The 20,518-nt window shown below is 52.4% G+C and overlaps 1 protein-coding gene across 3 annotated transcripts in view; it reads right to left on the reverse strand.

Annotated features, from left to right (window-relative positions):
- Positions 1–20,518, reverse strand: part of MPPED1 (metallophosphoesterase domain containing 1) — an 82,920-nt gene that overhangs the window by 39,163 nt on the left and 23,239 nt on the right. For all 3 annotated transcript variants that reach the window (XM_027540569.1, XM_027540567.1, XM_027540568.1), the window contains exon 3: positions 19,546–19,727. In XM_027540569.1, coding sequence (XP_027396370.1) covers positions 19,546–19,727 — 182 coding nt within the window. The remainder of the gene's footprint in view (positions 1–19,545; positions 19,728–20,518) is intronic.

Below are 20,518 nucleotides of genomic sequence, written 5' to 3' on the forward strand. Positions count from 1 at the left end.
TCAAAGAATGAAGCTAGCCACTTAATCCATGCTTCCTAAGTCACTTTATTCACATCTCACTTTTTGTGACCCCCTGGACTGTAGCTCACCAGGCTCCTCTGTCCATGGGATTCTCCAAGCAAGAATACGGGAAAGGGTTGCCAGGCCCTCCTCCAGGGGATCTTCCCAACCCAGGGATCGAACCCGCATCTCTTAGGTCTCCTGCATGCAAAAAGTAACTCAAAATGGAACAAAGATCTAAAAGTAAGAGCTAAAGCTATAATACTTTTAAAGAAACCATAGGAGGAAAGCTTCATGACACTGGATTTGGCAATGATTTCTTGGCTATGACACCAAAAGCGCAAGCAACGAATGAAAAAACATATCAAAGTTTAAAACGTCTGCACATCAAAGATACCAGGGCAGAGTGAAAGGCAACCCAAAGATTGGGGGAAATATATTTGCAAATCACATTATTAGGGAAACGCAAATAGAACTCTGAGATAATAACCTCACATACATGAGAAAGGTTACTATCAGAAAAACAAAACAAGAGCTGGTGAGGATATGGAGAAATGACAGCCCTCGGGCACTGTTGGAGGGAGAATAAAATGAAACAGCCACTGTGGTACAGAAATTTCTCAAAAAATTTAAAACAGATCCAGCAATTCCATTTCTGAGTATATAACCTAAGGAATTGGAAACAGAGGCACAAACAGGCATTTGTACACTCATATTCAAAAGGCCAAAAGGTGAGACCAACTCAAGAGTCCATCAGCAGATAAATGGATGAATACAATGTGCTCTATCCATACAATGGGATACAATTCAACCTTTAAAGGGGAGGGAATTCTGACTCCAAGCTTCAGCGTGGGTGAACCTTGAGGATATTATGCTCAGAGAAATAAGCCAGTCACAAAAGAACAAAGCCTGTATGATTCTACCTGTAGCAGATGTTTATAGCTAAATTCACAGAGACAAAAGAATGGTGGTACCAGGGGCTGGAGGAGTTAGTGTTTCGTGGATATGGGGTTTCAGTTTGAGAAGATGAAGAGTTCATGAGACAGATGAAAGAGAGGGCCCCATGACAGTGTGAGGAGACAGACGGCAGTGAGGGCCCCATGACAGTGTGAGGAGACAGATGGCAGTGAGGGCCCCATGACAGTGTGAGGAGACAGATGGCAGTGAGGGCCCCATGACAGTGTGAGGAGACAGATGGCAGTGAGGGCCCCATGACAGTGTGAGGAGACAGACAGTAGTGAGGGCCCCATGACAGTGTGAGGAGACAGACGGCAGTGAGGGCCCCATGACAGTGTGAGGAGACAGACAGTAGTGAGGGCCCCATGACAGTGTGAGGAGACAGATGGCAGTGAGGGCCCCATGACAGTGTGAGGAGACAGACAGTAGTGAGGGCTCCATGACAGTATGAGGAGACAGACAGTAGTGATGGCCCCATGACAGTGTGAGGAGACAGATGGCAGTGAGGGCCCCATGACAGTGTGAGGAGACAGACGGCAGTGAGGGCCCCATGACAGTGTGAGGAGACAGACAGTAGTGAGGGCCCCATGACAGTGTGAGGAGACAGATGGCAGTGAGGGCCCCATGACAGTGTGAGGAGACAGACAGTAGTGATGGCCCCATGACAGTGTGAGGAGACAGACGGCAGTGAGGGCCCCATGACAGTGTGAGGAGACAGACAGTAGTGATGGCCCCATGACAGTGTGAGGAGACAGATGGCAGTGAGGGCTCCATGACAGTGTGAGGAGACAGACAGTAGTGAGGGCCCCATGACAGTGTGAGGAGACAGACAGTAGTGAGGGCCCCATGACAGCGTGAGGAGACAGATGGCAGTGAGGGCCCCATGACAGTGTGAGGAGACAGACAGTAGTGAGGGCCCCATGACAGTGTGAGGAGACAGATGGCAGTGAGGGCCCCATGACAGTGTGAGGAGACAGACAGTAGTGAGGGCCCCATGACAGTGTGAGGAGACAGATGGCAGTGAGGGCCCCATGACAGTGTGAGGAGACAGACAGTAGTGAGGGCCCCATGACAGTGTGAGGAGACAGATGGCAGTGAGGGCCCCATGACAGTGTGAGGAGACAGACGGCAGTGATGGCCGCATGACAGTGTGAGGAGACAGACGGCAGTGAGGGCCCCATGACAGTGTGAGGAGACAGACGGCAGTGAGGGCCCCATGACAGTGTGAAGGAGACAGACGGCAGTGAGGGCCGCATGACAGTGTGAGGAGACAGATGGCAGTGAGGGCCCCATGACAGTGTGAAGAGACAGATGGCAGTGAGGGCCCCATGACAGTGTGAGGAGACAGAGGGTGGTGAGGGCCCCATGACAGTGTGAGGAGACAGACGGCAGTGAGGGCTGCATGACAGTGTGAAGGAGAGACAGTGGTGATGGCTCACTGATAGTGTGGAAGAGACAGCTGCCAGTGATGGCTCCATGACAGAATGAAGGAAGTAGATGGTATTGAGGGCTCCATTCACAGTGTGATTGAACTACGTGCCACTGAACTGTACTCTTCAGCAAGGTTACAGTGGTAAATGTTTGTATATTTAATCAAAAAAAATTTTTTTAATAATTTTAGAAGAGAACTGAGCACCCTGAATCCTACGTAGAACCTTAGTTTGTTGGAACTCTGAGAGTCCTTGAATCTTAGAACCCTGGTGGCCAATCATTCTGACCTTGGAAGCGAATAAATCTAGAACTTTGGAAGTCATCAGCATTTCAAGGTGGACAGGGACTGAGTGGCCATCTAACGACTGGGCCCCCTTACCCTCCCCACTTTATCAAAAAGCCCTAATTGAGGAGTTCCAGGCTAGGAAGTCTATACTTGCTTCCACCCTTCCAAAAAATTCCCAGCATGGATTTCACCTGGGATCTGACCACTCTGCATGAAAGGCAAGGATGCAGGGCAGAGATCTGACCCTCATGTTACTGAATAAACATTTTCCATAAGGTTCTTCTGGTGCCTTCTGACACCTACAGACCAACCATTTAAAGGGGGGAAATTGATCCAAACAATCTTCTTTGCAGTAAACTGAAGTAAGTATTTGAAAATGGTAAAGACAAAAGATTCCTATTTTTAAAATGCTTCTTAGTGAAACCAAGTGTTTTAAAGCTAAACAAGCATTTTGAAGATTAAAATATAGGAGAGTAGAATCCTCTCACCACTTTTGTGTATTCTCTCCTTCATTCCACAGTCACTCTCCTTGGTCCTAATAAGTTCTGGACCCTCTGTGCTGGGAGCTGGGGACAGAGAGGCTCCCCCCTCCCCAGCCCCTTCTCCTGTAATCTAGTGTGGGAAAGACACATGCAAGCGATTTGGGATCTGTAATGGGGGTGGTGGTCTTCCCAGGTGGCACTCGTGGTAAAGAACCTGCCTGCCAGTGTAGGAGATGTAAAAGACCTGGGTTCGATCCCTCGGTCAGGAAGAACCCCTGGAGAAGGAAATGGCAACCCACTCCAGTATTCTTGCCTGGAGAATCCCATAGACAGAGGAGCCTGGTGGGTTAAATCCATAGGGTCTCGATGAATCAGACACGACTGATCATACACGCATGCATACAATGGGGGTGGTACCAAGTCCTAAGGAACCATACACAGCCGTGAGTTTTCCTTTCCCCCATCAGAAGAGAGGGGGGAGCTTCGTAAAGGCGGATGAGAATGGGCATCAGAGAAATAGCAGCTCTCCAGGCAGACAAAACTGGGAGGTGTCTCCGGGAAGACTATGCCCCAAAAGCACTGGCCAGGTATTTGGTAACTGCTTAAAAACCTAGGGCAGATGACGATGCGAGAGGGGGCAGGCCTGGGAAGGGACAGATGGGGTCACAGCAGGAGGGGATGCCACTACCCAGGAAGGTCTGGACTTCACCCGGGACACAGCAGGGAACCAACAAAGAGTGTTAAGGGGAGAGGGTTCTGGTTGGACCGATAAACAAAAAACTTCTTTCAAACACCAGTATGACAAATGCTAGTCTGGAAAGTGACTATTTGGAGCGGCTGGGACGCCACCAGAGAAAGCCCAGCTTTGTCAGCTCCACGCTTCCCCTTCAGTGTCACGGCTGTCAAACCAGCCCCGAATTAGCTCCAAACGGCCTTCCCAGAGCGCTCAGATCTTCATTTGCATCGTGCACACTTGGAAAGGTGTGAAATCCCTTCTTAAGAGAAATCAAGAAAACAAACCTATACACTTTTTAAAAACTGATTTTCTGAAAAGCAAATTTTCTAGAACTAAATGCTAGGTTTTAAATATCTGATATTTTTTTAAAAGGAAGGCAGGGAGCTTCCCCGGTGGTCCAGTGACTGAGACTCCATGCTCCCAGTGCAAGGGTGTGGGTTCAGTTCCTGGTCAGGAAACTAGATCCCATATTTCACAACTAAGACCTGAAACAGCCAGATGAATAAATAAATAAAAACATTTTTAAAAGGAAGGCATCCTTGCCTGATATTAACAATAGTGATTAAAACTCCCATAGGGGAGTCTGGGGGAGAATGGACACGGATATATGCAGGGCTGAGTCCCTTCGCTGTCCACCTGAAACTATCACAGCATTGTCTGTTAGTGGGTAAAAAAAAGGAATGAACACTGTATGGGCAAGAGCTTAAATCTGGTCCATCATTTAAAACAAAACGAAACAAAAACAAAGCTCCCATCAACTGGGCATCTGCTTTTTGCCAGGCATTTTAGATGCGTTCACAAAACAGCCACAACAAAAACAGTAGCAGCATTTATTGTTACGTGAGTAGCTCTCAGGTCAGGCCCTGTGCTGAGCCCGGGGCTCAGCCTGCCTGGATCAGTCCCTGCCTCACAGGGCAGGATCAGTCCCTGCCTCACAGAACTCTCCCAATATCAGTCCCATTTTACAGATGAGAAAACTGAGGCTCAGGGAGAAGACATAATATGCTGAAAGCCAGGTGGCTTGGAAGAATGGAGCCACAATCCAAACTCAAGGGGGTCTCTCCAGATCCACATGTTTAAACAGGATCCCACCTGCAGTGGCTTATTCAATCCTCACAACAGCCTACAAAGAAATGTGTGTTGGCCTCACACTGGTTCTTGCCTGGAGAATCCCGGGGACGGGGGAGCCTGGTGGGCTGCTGCCTCTGGGGTCGCTCAGAGTCGGACACGACTGAAGCGACTTAGCAGTTAGCAGCAGCAGCAGATGAATACATTGAGACCCAAGAGAGTAATCACTTCCTCAGTGCTCCCCAGCAGGCATGTGGCCAGGCAGGACAGGGAAGGCAGTCCTGCCCGCTCCAAAGCCGCTCTTCTCTCACTTCTGGATTTATAAATCATTTAATTTATAAATAATAAGTAACAATATTGAGTGCCGACTGGGTGGCTGTTGCTGTCCATGGTGCTGAAGATGCAACATGACTGAGACAAACAGCACAATCCTCGCCTTTGAGGAATGAACCTTCCTAGGAATCAGCAATAAACGAACAAAGAATTAAGTACTAGGTCAGGTGGGGATAACAGATATGGAAAATAATAAAGCCAGGTGAGAGGGACAGGGCACATTGAGATGGGGGCGTGGATCATGTAGGGCCATCAAGAAGGGCTCTCTGGGAAGGTGACCCCTGACAGCCAGGACCTGGGTGACCCCCAGGAAACTACATTCCTACACCAGGTCTCAGTCTCCTCATCTGTAAGGTGGGGATGACAGTACTCAGGATCCAGGCTGTTTGTTTCAGAGCAAACAACATGAATGCACCTTTTAAACTGTAAAGTGCTGTCCAGAAAAAAATCATTGTTCAGCTCTCATACAACCTGTATATGAGGCCTTGTAGCAAAATGTGGCTCTCACATATGAAACATAGAGTGTTGAACCCTCTTGTGTCCTGTCAGCAACTTAAATATGACTTTGTGAATTGGTTCTGATGCTTTAAACTGTTACTCCTGACCACAAATACTAAAACAGACTTGGAAAGGAGGAATCTGCTGATAGAAAGGGCATGGATTCTCTAAATATACAAGGTCATCTTAAAAGTGAAAGTGTAGTCACTCAGTCTGACTCTTTGCGACCCCATGGACTGTAGCCTCCCAGGCTCTTCTGTCCATGGAATTTTCCAGGCAAGAATACTGGAGTGGGTAGCCATTCCCTTCTCTAGGGGATCTTCCTGACCCAGGGATGAAACCTGGGTCTCTTGCATTGCAGGCGGATTCTTTACTGTTTGAGCCACTAGGTATTAAAAAAAGAATTTAAAAATTTTTAAAGAGCCTAGGCCTTGGGTTAGAATCTTGATTCCACTTTTATTCACTATACAATCTCGGGCTAGCTCTCCACCTATCCGAGCTCAGTTCTTTCATCCACAGAGACAGTAACAGCAGACTCTTCAAGGGGTTGTCTTGTCCCTACAGTAGCCATTAACCCCCTGTGGTTATTTAATTTAAGTTAATTGCAATGAAATGAAACACAAGAGTCAGTTTCTCAGTCACACTAGCCACCATTCAAGTGCTCAATATCCCCAAGAGACAGGTGGCTGCAGTACTGGACAGCTCAGGGTCTGGCTACTCATCAGCTGGGAGCTGGCTAGAAATGCAGAATCTCTAATTGATACCTACAGGGCATTTCATCCAAAACCAGCAGAGGTGACTTTTTTTTCAGGTGCACATGGAACTTCCCCCAGGATAGATCACATCTTGGGTCACAAATCAAGCCTTAGTAAATTTTTAAAAATTGAAATCATTTCAAGCATCTTTTCCGACCACAATGCTAAAGACTAGATATCAGCTATAGGCAAAAACAACAACAACAACAAACTACAAACTACAAAAAAACCACAAATATATGGAGGCTAGAAAGGCAGGATCTCCAGCCCATCTCAGAACCACCAGACTGAGACCTGCATCTCAACCAGATTTCCCGCCACCTCTCCAGGGAATTCTCATGCACCTAGCATCTGAGCAGGGCCGCCTGGGAGAGGCTGGGGTAGGGGTTGGGGGACACTCCACGAGAAGGGGCAAGCTCTGTAAGCCATGGCAAGGATAACAGGACAGGGCAGTTCCCACACCTTCTTTAATTGATGGCCCTAACCTCCAAACCAAACTAGTCACCGAACCTCTGACAAAGGTTGGGCTGAGTCCAGGTGCAGGGGGCAGGCAGAGGAAGGTGGTGTAGACAGAAAAATGGAGTCTCTCAGACATTTGATAAGTGTGTGCGCAGGGGGACGGAATATTTCAATTCTGTGCTGGGCAGGATTTTCTGGCTTGTTGACTATTCCTGTTTTGGAATGAAGTCCAACATGAAAATGACATTTTAAAAAACCCACAGACTGATTTCATATCCAAACACATCTCTCCATGTTTGTAGGAAAAAAAAAAAAAAGCATACGAGCAAGAGAATCTTGCTTCCCCCAACTCTCTAATGGCCAGCCAGCTATTTCTCTTCCAACCAACGATTTCTCCCAATGCTTCCACAGCCCACAACCAGCCCTGATGAGGAAAAATGCAGTTCAGGGCAAAGAAGAAGGTTCACAATGGAAAACCCAGCAAAGCCTCAGAGAACAAGTTGTTTTTAACCCTTCGTCTCTCATCGGCACAATCACCAGTCTGGGAGGAAGGCCTCACCATCCTCCTCTAGATGGATGAGGACCCTCAGATGCAGGGCAGGTGAGTCACCGGCTCTCCATCTCACACACCTGGGAGGCGGTTGAGTGTCTCCCCTGGTCACAGGCTACCACTTCACCCAGTTCTGCCTCCTTGACATCATGGCATTTTCTTGTTTATGCTCCTGTTGCATGGGAGTCTTGGCTGTTTTGCTCCCCACTATATCCTGGGCATCTAACAGATGGCTTAGACTAGAGGAGGCCCTTAGTAAATGTACGCTGAATGAATGAAGGAGTGCAACCTAATGGCAATAAGAGCTCCAGCCTTGGACTCTTGGACAGCCTGCCCCTTTGAGTTGGAAGGCCTGCACCCCACCCTCCACTTGTCCAAACACTGCCCAGATGCCAAGGTCTCCCTCCTACATGAAGCAACCCCACCTGCCCTACTTGGTCCCCATCCAGCCTCTACGGTCCCCACTGGCCCTGAGGCCCTCCAAGTGCACCCCAGGCCCCATGTCTCCTTGCCAGTCCTTGAAGCTTCCACCAACTCTCTGACTCAGAGCTGCTGCCCCCGCTAATAATGTCCTCCCTGACGTGGACACGGCTGGCTCCCTCCATTCTGGTCTCTGCTCTGGTGCCACTTCATCAGAAGGTGATGTCACACCCTGTCCCCTGATCCCTGATCCCTGATCCTCCCAGCATGTTATAGCCCTGTTTGCCCATGGCCTGTCTTCTGTGTGTTCACTGCTGCATCTTCAGTGCCCAGAATCATACCCTGCACATAAAAAAGGGCTCAGCAAATGTCCACTGAGTAAAGAATCAGGTGCAAATGGGAAAACACACACAGTAATGACGGTGACTGCTGTGAGGTGGTGTTAAAGTAAGACGGCAAACTCCAGACAACAAATATACATAAGACAGTGGTAGAAGCGGGTGTGGTGGGCACATTCCAGCGACCTTCAGGGAAGAGGGGGAGTGTTGATTAATTTTAGACTAAGTTGGATATGCATATTAAACTATTACGAGTAACCATTAAACAAATTGAAAAAGAATGGAGAATTTCCAAACCAGTAGAGGGGAAAAAAAGAAGCTTCCATCAATCCAAACAATAAGCAGAGGAGGGAGACAGAAAGCACAACATGAATGACAGAAATGTTTTATGTCCTAGAAAAGACTAAATAAAGAGTCATTATTTTTTCTATTCACATTATTCAAATCAAAAATCTTTACCAAGGTCCCCCTACACAGAAATGACCAGAACACAGGTCTGATCCTCAAGAGAGTCACAGCTGAAACGGACATCAGACATCGCTACAGGGGATGGACCAATCAGAGGGACTGACACATCTCCTCCACCAACAAGGCAGCCGTTTGCAGATAGACCAGTCAGAGGGACTGACGCATCTCCTCCACCCAACAATCGCAGCGTTTGCAGATGGACCAATCAGAGGGACTGACACATCTCCTCCACCCAACAATCGCAGCCGTTTGCAGATGCGTCCACCATTTTTCACCTTGGCCCCCAGGAAGCTCAGGCTCAGCACAGCGAGCCCACGTGAGCCCTGGGTGTTGATAGTCTAAGCCAGCCCTCTGAACTGCTCTGATTTCTTTGTCTTAATTCTGGCTCTTAATTTATCACCAACACTCTACCATTTTACCATTCTTACTGTTTTTTATAAACCGTCTCAAATCTTTTCACACAAGATGAGATATAAATAAGCAAGCAAAAACCCAAACGAACAACGAAACAATGAAACACAAAAAATAAAACTAAGGAAAAACTTTGAGAGAGCCCACACCTTTCAGAGAAATACATCTGTACCTTATTTAAACATTAAAAAAAAATTTAATATAAGGCAAAGACTTTTAGGATGACAGTCTTAAAAAACCCACAAAACATGTTTGAAATACACACACACACACACACACACACACACCGCAGTGGGTCTCATTTCATTTCCAAAGCCATTCTGTTGTAAATAGATAATTAGCACTTAAGCACACCTTTCAAGGGGTTTATACATTAACATGAAAATACTATAATTATGGCTGGCCAAAATCGCTTGACTACCACTTAGAATTCTAGATTTTTCATCTTTATTAGAAGTTAATTTTCTTTTAGCCCCTGAAACACAGCTAGGCTTTGTGAGAAATTTTTTTTGATGAAGAATAGAGAAAGTCAGTTTTTTGAATGAATACCAAACCTCTGCTCTCCTCGCCCTCCGATTTTTGATCTGAGCATCAGTCTCCCTCTTTCTGGGCGACCACTTGTTTATCAGTCAAGCTGGCCACTGTGCCTACACACAACCAAAATCCCTTGACACCAACCCACTCCCAAGCAGAGACAGCCAGAGATGATGTGAGGCCCAGAGTCAAAAAAAATTTTGTTTTAAATATTCAATCTCTAGTCTATGTAGGAATAGCAACCTCCTGTGTCTGGAGGACGTCTGGATCAGGCCTTTTTATCCAGACTAACAAGCAAATGAGCCAGGATCTGCTTTAAGTCTGCTGGGCACATCCACTGATGACCATTATGAACTCTCTAAAAACTGGAGTCGTGTGTATGCGTGCACTTGGTCGCTCAGTCGTGTCTGACTCATGTAACCCCGAGGGCTGTAGCCCACCAGGCTCCTCAGTCCATGAGATTTTCCAGGCAAGAATACTGGAGTGGGTTGCCATTTCCTCCTCCAGGGAGATCTTCCCTACCCAGGGATCGAACTCCAATCTCCCGCACCGCAGGTGGATTCGTTAACCATCTGAGCCACCAGGGAAGCCCACTTGGTGACAAAGACTTGCCCACCTCGTGCCAGGCCTGCCGGGTTCTGTGGACACCTGTTAACCATCCCCCCGGCCCGCCAGCCCATCTCTCCCAGCAGCCTCTCCTGTTGATCTCATCTCCACGCCGTAGCCGAACCCCCGCCCTGCTCTCTGTCCCTTGGGCCCCCTCCAGGTCCACTCCCAGGTCCCCCTGCCTCTCCTGGGGCCCCAGCGTCCTCCTCCGCCTGCTGTGACCATGCACCACCCAGCAGCCAAAGGAGTCTTTCAAAACACCGAGTCACACCGTTCAGTTCAGTTCAGTCGCTCAATTGTGTCGACTCTGCGACCCCATGGGCCGCAGCACGCCAGGCCTCCCCGTCCATCACCAACTCCCGGAGTTTACTCAAAGTCATGTCCATTGAATCAGTGATGCCATTCAACCATATCATCCTCTGTCGTCCCCTTCTCCTCCCGCCTTCAATCTTTCCCAGCATCAGGGTCTTTTCAAATGAGTCAGTTTTTCACATCAGGTGGCCAAAGTATTGGAGTTTCAGCTTCAGCGTCAGTCCTTCCAATGAATATTCAGGACTGATTTCCTTTAGGATGGACTGGTTGGATCTCCTTGCTGTCCAAGGGACTCTAAGCCCCCGTGGCGTCTTTAACACTTAGGATAAAATTCACACCTTCGCCTCACGCATCAGCAGACCTGGGCCTTCCTCCCTGGCCTCTACCATCTCTGGGCTCAGCCCTGCAGACCTTGCCTGTAAACCAGGCAATTCAGGGCTGGGTCCTCCTCTACTCATGGGTCCTTTTAGACCATCCTAAACCATCTACTCCGGGAGTTGGTGATGGACAGGGAGGCCTGACATGCTGCAGTCCATGGGGTCACAAAGAGTCGGACATGACTGAGTGACTGAACTGAACTGAACTGAAACCATCTATATTTAAAAAAAAAAAAAAAACCCTCCCACCTTGATTACTATCACCTCTCCCTGATCGTCTGATTCATTGATCCAATCACCGAAGTGACCTTGCCTGTTGACTGCATTGTCAGACCATACATGGGTCCCTGGGCCCTCTGGAAGTAGCTACATCGGTTATCACTAAATCTTCAAGACAAGACAGTGAACACAGCGCCACCCCACCCCACCCAAGACCTGGGATGACTGGGACGCGTGTGGACCCCTCCCCTGTTCTCCCGTGGGAGAGACGGACACTCAGCTCACCCACAGCAGGGCTCAGAGGCCAGAAGGAGTTTGGTCCGAGAGGAGACCCAAGCTGGGGCCCAGGGAGGGGCCTCAGTCGACACATGGTCCAAACGTCATATTTTTTGGACATGGACGTGAACATTCAGCAGGAAAAGCGAGGTTAAGGTCAGAGTCAGAAGGAGGGGCCCAGAACCAGACTCCCAGCTCCACTGAAGGGGCTGCGAACCCTGACCTCAGTCCACATGAAGCCTGTCCGCCCGGACCTGCCAGCCCGCTGAGCCGCTTACACCCTGGTACCACGGCCAGTCCTGGGAAACCCACTGCACCCCACCACCCTGGCCACATTGGGCAGGACAGCAGGATGGCTCCGCCCAAGAAACCCAGAAGGTTTTCAGCCCCACTCGTGGGGTGTGCACACACCGGGCCAGAGCCACCCCGGTCCTGTCTCTCAGGCCTGATGCTCTGATGCCCACTGTGGGGACAGTCCACGGCCCGGGGCAGGTACTGGGCACAAAGAGACAGATGTGAACACGAAGGTCCGAGGCTCTGGGAAGAAGGGAGACTTTGCATGAGGTGAAAAACAAAAAAACCAATTTTCTCAGGAATAAGACAAAAGCAGCGACTTGCATAAGCTGCTGTGGCCAGAGTTGCGGGGAGTGGGGAGCGGTAACTTGGCCTCGGCCTCACCCCGGGCCGGGGTTGGGTGGGGGGAAAGAAGAGAAGGGCTGAGGGTGGGCAGTGGGTGGGGAGGTCGTCAACTTCCAGCCGCATCTGAAACGGTTGTTCCCGCAAAGACCAGTTCTACACTCAGGAGACATCTCCCGCTCCTGCACGGGGACCCTGAGGCCCCCCCACTCCTTGCCAAAGCCCCTCGGGTCCACCCGCAGCTCCTATCAGGGGCTCTCGTATCTGATGGCACAGAGGCAAAAAGACGGCTTGGAGCCCTTTCTTCCCCAACCACCCCCGGCCCCTGCCCGCGGCCCCGCAGCCTCCCTGCAGCGGCAGATGAGGCAAACACCTAAGAAACCCACCTCGGAACGGCTTCTCCGCTTTCCCTTTCTCTCCCTTCCTCCCTCACAGATTTTAATTAAGGGTTTACTTGCAAAAGACCTAGCTCTGTTTAACTAGATCCTTGGACCCCTTTTATATTGTCTTACACATCGTTTTATGGTAGGGCGCCAGTAAAAAGTTAATTATAACTTCTAAGCTCTCCATTTCCAGGCCCTCATCTTCCTCCCTGCCCAATGCTGCTAAGGGTAGAGTCACTTAATTAAGCGACTCCTGGGTGCTCTACAGACCTTTCAGCAGATGCCCGCCAGCACCCCTCGGGGCCAGGGGGGACTCCGAGGACCTGCACTTGACCCAGCTCAGCCTCGACCCTCAAAGGGCTCACAGGTCCTGCAGGAGGATGGGGAGGCTGGCAGGACGGCCCACTTGGGAGCTCAAAGCAGCTCAGTGGTGGCAGAAGTGAGTGACGAGGACGTGGGCAGGACAGACAACAGCAGAGCCCAAATAACAATAGGAGGCCCTGACAGCTTCAGAGGGAAGGGAGCTGGGGTTGAGAGGGTCTCAGTGGAGGCCCGTGCCTTACCACATACCCTCTGGGAGTGGATCTACAGTTTGGGAGTTCAGCTTGACACAGAACAAGTCTAAAATCCTGGTGGACAGCCAGGAGGAGGTGTCTTCTGAGTTGACTGAATAATACACCCTCTGGATCTCAAAGAGAGATCTGGTCTGGGGCAGAGTGGGAGGCGTCTGTGAGTCTGGGTGGGAGCAAGATCGGGGTGGGGGGGGGGGGCCTCATTATCATCTGGACAGAAGGCGGTTGAGAAGCTCAGGGTTGGTCCTGAGCGGAGCCACCATCAGTGAGAAGGAGAACCAGAAACGAAAGGAGAGATGGAGAAGGGGGCACTAGAGAGAGAAGCTGGAGAAGGAGGCCCCAGGGCGGACAGGGAGGTGGAGAGGAGGGGTGAGCGGTCACTCTGAGGCCAGTGCTAGGGTCTGAAGCTGGGAGTTCCAGGGGAGGGGAGGGGCTGTGGAGGCTGCAGGTTTCTCCTGGCAGGGGGTGGGGTGAGGAGGAAAACCTGGCACCTGCCAGTCACAGAGAGCGAGCCTTCCAGCATCTTGCGAATCCCCGGTCAGGAACTGACAGTTCTCCAGGGCATGGCTGTCACTCCAATCTGGAAGCAGAAATGGGCCGGTGTTCTTGCCTTGGGGCAGACGTGGGCGGTGTCCAGGCCTCGGGGTCGTCCTGCGCATGGGTGCTCCCGGGCGCTCAGCCTCTGCTCAGCACCCCTGGCTTCCAGAGGGGAGCCCACACACACCCCCGGAATACCTGGCCCTCCCTAGGCCGGGTCCCCAGCACCCACTGGCCTCAGTTCCCAGCCTCAGTCTGGAGATGCCCCGCTCGGCCTCTGCCCCTGCGAAGACTCTCCCCAAGTCCCATGTTGTGAGAGCCACAGCTCACACTCTGGTGTCACGGCCCTGCCCTCCTGGAAGCCTCTCTTATGGCTGCTCCCTGCCGCCCCCCATGGCAACCAGCCCTGCCAGGATGCAGGGACCAGCTCACAGCACACCCACCCCGAGTCCATGCCTCTGTCCAGGGCTTCCCCGGGCTGAGGCCCAGTCGGCGCTGGGGGTGAGGCTCGTCCCACCCTCCAGGGGTGGACGGTCTAGGTGGGGCCAACGGGAGGCATGAAGACACAGGGGCCTCCCTCCAAGGGCCACCACCAAGGCCTGAACAGGGAGCCCTGGTGTACGGGGAGGGGGGTGGGGGGCAGGAACCGACGCAGCCCAGCAGGGCAGGAGGGGGCATGGGGCGTGTAGTTTCACAAGAGCTGCATTCGAGCCAGGGTGGACGAGAAACAGCCAGAGGACAAGAATGAGCCAAGGTCCAGGGTGGGGAACTGGAGTCAACCGGTGTGGCCAGAACAAAATGGCTCGGCCAGCGCTGCGGCTGGTTGGTTGGCAGGTGTGTTTGTGGGGTCTCGGATCAGGGAGAAGCAAGCTTTTTATGACAACAGCCGCCACTCCTCAAGGGCTTCTCCCTGAGTCCGCGATGTACTAAGCATATGACTGTCACTCCTCCCCAGCCCTCTGGGGTAGGTAAATAAATCTTCCCATTTTACAAATGAGGCACAGAGAGGTTGAGCGACTAAGTGAAGGTCACACAGCAAATAAGAGGCTGAAGTGGGGTGAAGACAGGCCTGCTTGACTGCCAGACGGGAGCGCGTAACCTCCCTGCCGCCCCACCTCCCTGCACAGACACGAGTTACTGGGCCAATCAGCCTGCGGGCTCCAGGCTGCCCGTCCATCATCCCGCGATTCCTGCGGATGAGCAAGGGGCTTCCAGCACATTCTTCTCCATCTTCAGTCAACTGTGCTCTTCTTTTCATTCTTTACAGCTGGAAAGCCCATCCTTAGCAATTTTTTAGCTGCTTACTGGGACATTTACAAATCCATCTGGTGGTTCTACTTCATGAATGTATTGGGGATATTAATGGCCCACGGGAAAAGGGATCTGTCAGGGGGCCCTATCACCCCCAACCTAGTGCCCTCTAAAGAACACAGACCCAGACAGAAGCCTGCAAGTGGGCAAAACGCGGACACCCTCACAGCCAGGCCGAGAGCAACCCACCCGACAGCAAATTAGAGACACGTGAGGGGAGCCGCACATCTCCCCAGTTAGGCACCTAATCTTCTCTTACAAAAGGGTCTTTATTAATTTTTTAAATCTCCTCCTGTCTGTCTGGAGGTGGCTCCTACAATATGATTGTAGGTATTCTCCATGAGATCAACGAGCAGGGAAGAAGCTGGTTATGAATTTCAGATCAGCAGCTTTCTCACTCAGGAGGAGGAAGGGCTGGGCCCGTGGGTCTGAGAGGCAGGCAGGGCCCTGCTGGCTGGGGAAGGGACTCCAGGTGACCTCCTGAGTAGCTGGATGATGCCAGGACTGACCTGGGCCCAGCACCGTCCCCACCCCCATCCTGGGATACGCCACGCATCAGACTCCAGAGAGGCCAACGTTTCTTTAAAAGCAATGGACTTTAGTGTTGTCTTCAGTTAAAGCTACAAGAATAATACATGCTCCCTACAGAAAAATCAGAGGGATAAAAGAAACAGAGAACCACAAAGAAGAAAATAAAAATCCCCCACAGTCCCAGACATCACTTCTGGAACATTCCAGAGCCTCGGCCCTCACTGGCCTTGCGGCCTCCATTCTGCCTTTGCAGTCCAGGCCTTTTTAAAGGTCACTCCCTTCCACAAACCCTCCCGAAGAGCCCAGCTCACCTAGAATCAACCCCAAACTCCTGCCACTGGCCCACAGGGCGTAGCTGCAGTGGTGGAAACCCTCCCGCCGCCTGCCCGCGGGGCCTCTGCAGCCGCTGTGCCCCTGCCTGGAATGTTCCTCCTGCAGGGCTCACTGTCACCTTCATGCCTCACCCAAGGCCACCTCTTCAGGGAGGCCTTCCGTGGCTGCTTCAAGGAGCTCTCTGTCAGCATCACCCAGGGCCAGCGCTCCACAGACCTCATCATGAGAATGGTCCTCTTGCTGCTTCCGGTGGGTCCACCCGTCCGCGGCATCCCCATCATCAGACGCAGTGGCCTCTCCTCACTCCTACCATCACCCACTGCACACTTACCCCATGTTCTCAGAGAGATGCACTGACAGAGGAATGAAGAGCCCCTGCAATCTTTCCTACGTGTGTGTGTGTGTGTGTGTGTGTGTGTGTGTGTAAGAACCGCCTGCATAGATGAGGTTCTAGGTCAACATTTCTCGGAAACTCCACATACTTTGACACACAAATCATCTACCGCTTCTCCTTGCAATTCAACATGCAGGCTCCGGTCAAATCCCCCAGCCCCCCATGGGACCAACCCATGACCCCTACCTCTACCCCAAGGGGAGCCCCGATCTGGCCAACGCCACCTCCTGGGCTTTGGCCATCTGCACAGCCTTTTACAGATTATAACACTTGAGCGTTTCCTCCAGCCCAATAGAGCCTTAAAACAACTCACCTCCGAAGAGGCAGACAGGGTAAGGGAAGCCTGACCTCCTCCCCATTTAAAATGAGGTCAGAGAGGCTCAGAGAGGTCACCTGACTGCTGCGGTCACCTGACTGCTGCAGTCACCTGGGAGGAAGCTGACCCTGGACATCTGGCCCCAAAAGGCACATCTTTATTTCAAAACAGAGAAATTTCACCATAAAAACAAGAGAGGTGATACAGAGGAGATGATGAGAGCTTGGCTCCAGAGTCCAACTACCTAGGTTTGAATCCCAGCTCTGCCACTTGCTGGCTGTGTGACCTCGGGCAAGTTACTTCACTCCTCTGAGCCTCGGTTTCTCCTCTGTTAAATGGGGATGATAATAGCTCCTGCCTCATCCCCTGACCAAGCGAATCAAATGATTTAAAAATATACATAAAGGGCACCCAGCACACGTGAAGAGTCGATAAACACGAGCTCTTTATAAAACCACACCTCCTGAGTCCGTCTCTCCACCATGATCACCAACCACATCCCTGGGCACGTGAGCCACAAGCCCTCAGAGGGGAGTCCCTTTGCTCAGCGGGCACGCTCCCGAGAAGCCGGCTGCAGTTGGATGCTCTAAACCATTCCTACTGATGCTCACATGCAAATCGCCCCCTCCCTCCCCTGCCCCCCCGCCCCCCCCGCCCCCCCCCCCCCCCCGCCCGTTCAGTCACTCCTCAGCCTCAAGCCGCGCCCAGTCCACTTGAGTGACAAGCACTGACATCTGCAAACTCTTCCAGGCTGCCAAGGGGAGAAGCCCCTTTTGTAAAAGGAAAACCCCTCTGCAAGTTCACCCTTCCCACCTGCCACGATCGGGCAAGTAAATCAATCCAACGCCAAGTGCAAATTACCAAGAAACCCCCTCCCCCGCAAATTCCCACAGCACCTAGTTCTGACTTCTACTGAGAGGCAGGTAGAGAGATTTTCCTAAAATGGCCATCTCACCAGGCGGGCCTCCCAGGCCCCTGGCTTCCACTCGGCTTCAGAGTCTCTGGGAGGCCTCATGCCCCTTTTCAGGCTCACTGCCCTCATGTTCCCCCAGACCCCCTCCCTCCAGCCCGGACACATAACGCCACCTCTCACGTGTCCCACGAAGGCTCTGGCCTCAGCTATCCCTTTCCCCGCACAAACTCCCCGATTTTCAGGCCAAACCCAGCCCAGCGACAGCTTGTCCCTGAAACCTCCCATCCAGGGGGAGGCCACCCTCAGCACCTGCACTGAGAGCTCACGGCCCCCGGTCACCAGCCCTGGCCACCAGCCCCCCGCCCCGGCCACCCACCCGCCATGGTACATGCAACTGTTGGCTTCATTACTCACTCAGCATGGAGAGGAACACGTTTGGGCCAGGGGTACATCAGAAACAGTCCCCACCTTTGGGAACCTCAGGGCAGGGCCGGGGGCCAACATCGCCTTTGGTCAGATAAGAATCCAGACAGCGCCCATGCCAAACAGCTGCTCCTCACATCCAACTGGGCAGCAGCGATAAGGAGCCTACCAAGTGGGCCTGGCAGAGCACGTGCCCAGCCACCAGCGACTGCTGCTCTCTGCCGGGGACGTGGACTCTCGGTTCAGCCTCACGTCTCTTTGAGACCCTAGAGCAGGGGGCTAAGAAAGCAGCCTCGGGACTGCCCTGGTGGGCCAGTGGTTAAGAATCTGCCTTGCCATGCAGGGGACACAGGTTAGATTCCTGGTCGGGGAAACCAGGATCCCACATGCCATAGGACAAATAAGCCCAAACACCGCAACTAACCGAAGAGGGGTGAGGCCTCCCAGGGACTAAGACCTGATGCAGCCAAAATCCAGTAAATAAATACTCAAGAGAAAGCCATCTCCGCGAGGGCCCCCTTCCTAGGACCTGGCAAAGGGAGACGCACTGAGGCAGACTCACCTCCTGGAGGAGCGCCCCCCACCCCATCCCAGCCTTCACAGGTTTCAGCCCAAACGGGGCCTCAATTAGAATTTCCCATTTGAAAGATCAATATTGAAAGCTCCAAGCCTGCCAAGAGGAGGGAAAGGCCTTGCTTGTAAATATTTGTCTCGACTGGCAAAGCCGGGCCTCTCTCGCTGCAGCTACCCGCCTCGCTCCTGGCCCTCTGCTCGCGGAGCTCCCAGCCAACTGCACAGCGGGATGCCCCTGGGGAGGCGCGGGGGACCGTCTGGCGGCCACGAGGGGCTGCGAGGGGAGGTGGGCCGGCCCCGGCCCCACGCCTCCGAGACAGCAGGCCTGCCCACCGGGGCCGTCCAGCAGTCCCCACTGGGGCCGTGGCGGGGAGAGTCGCCGTGAGGTTTCTCTGGATTCCAAGCAAGCAGCTTTTCCCAGGAGGGCACCCCATATTTATGTCTTTCTTATTTTGGAAGAAAGCAAAACCAGAGACAAAACCCTGGGGGTTGTGCTTGCGAATCATGGCCCACCATCTCCCACAGCGTGGGACGGTGCTCGCACTGCTGCCTGTACCAACAGCTGTCCATGGAGGAGCCCACACCGGAACCCCTGGGCTCCTGCTGGGGCCACGGAGGCCAGGAGGGTCCTCTCATTTGGGCAGCGGTCGAGGGTGGCGGGTGTCTGAGCCGGTCTGACCAGCTGAGCACCTGCCTTGGTATCACTGTTCCCAGAGAGTCATTCATTTGTTCACCCACTCAGCCACTGACTCACCCATTCATTCACTCATTCAGTTATTTATTGGGACTTACCTGGACCAGGTACTGGGGGCTGGACACGCAACCAGACAAAAATGAACCTGGGTTTGCGGAAGGGAGTCTCCCAGGCCGAAAAATATCCCACAAATAGAAAGTCACAGCACAGACACGTGCTGGGGCAGGAGACCTCCCAGGTGTGACGAGATAGTCAGAGGGCTGAGGCCTGGTCCCGGAGGTCAGGGGCTTCCCTGGGGAGGTGGACAGGTGGCAGAGGCCGGGGAGGGGCCAGGCAGAGCAGGGAGGAGGGCCGGCGGCAGGGGTCTGGCCCGAGTCTGGCCGCTCCCAGGCGCCACCCCTTCTGGCACCTACCCAGCCACTCGTTGAATTTCTTCACCTCGCTCGGGAGCCCCAGCTCCGTGAAGTCCCCAGCGTGGATCAGCACGTCGCCGTAGGGCATCTGGATGGGGTCCGTCCTTGAGTGGGTGTCAGACACGCAGACAAAGCGGGTGTAGCCGGGCGGCTTGGGGGCGTCATGAGGCACCGGGTCCACCCTGGGGAGAGAGGGGACCGTGGGGTCCAGGGGCCAAAGCGTCAGGAGCCTACAGCGCACGTCCCATCCAGATCGGATCACGTGTGGTCCAGATCACATCCACCCGCATTCAAACCCTGACCCTCCGCTCACCAATCCGGCAGAAGATTTCCCCCTGAGCCTCAGTTTCCCCTCCGTAACACAGGAACCCCCAGGTGTTGTGTGAGGGTTAAAGGAGGTGATGAGTGGGAAGAGCTGACAGGTACAGCCCAGCACGTGGGCCTACGTGCACCTGTGTGATGACCACAATTGACCTGCTGTTTGACAAGCAGTGCCTCTCAACCATTTTTTTTTCCATCATCAGCCTCTAAGGGACCTGATGCTTTTTCTACTCACTCCTCTTGTGAAATTTTAACACCACAGATACTCTGTATATCTGTTCATTTACGATGTGTGTATCTGCGCTTTATAATAAGAGTAAGATTTTGTTCACCCCCAAAAATCCAGGTTTCACCCCCTTGGGGGGTTGCTGTCGGCCCCATGGAGGATGCATGGACTGAGGTCCTCATCCAGTTGGAAGAGCTGACTCTGCAGGGCCGTGCAGAGAGAGCATCCAGGGAGAGCCACGTGTGCAGGGCAGGATTTCATGGGAACTTGCAAGATAAAGGCACGAAAGACAGACAGCAATTTTCCAAACCTATGAGCTGGTCTGATCATGTTGAGAACGAGGGCTTTCCAGGGTCCTGCAGGAAAACAGCTCTGGATTTAGAAGACCCAGATCTGCTGATCGTTGCTAACATATAACCTCAAGAA

Source organism: Bos indicus x Bos taurus, chromosome 5 (genome assembly GCF_003369695.1).
Source record: "Bos indicus x Bos taurus breed Angus x Brahman F1 hybrid chromosome 5, Bos_hybrid_MaternalHap_v2.0, whole genome shotgun sequence".
Taxonomy (NCBI): domain Eukaryota; kingdom Metazoa; phylum Chordata; class Mammalia; order Artiodactyla; family Bovidae; genus Bos; species Bos indicus x Bos taurus.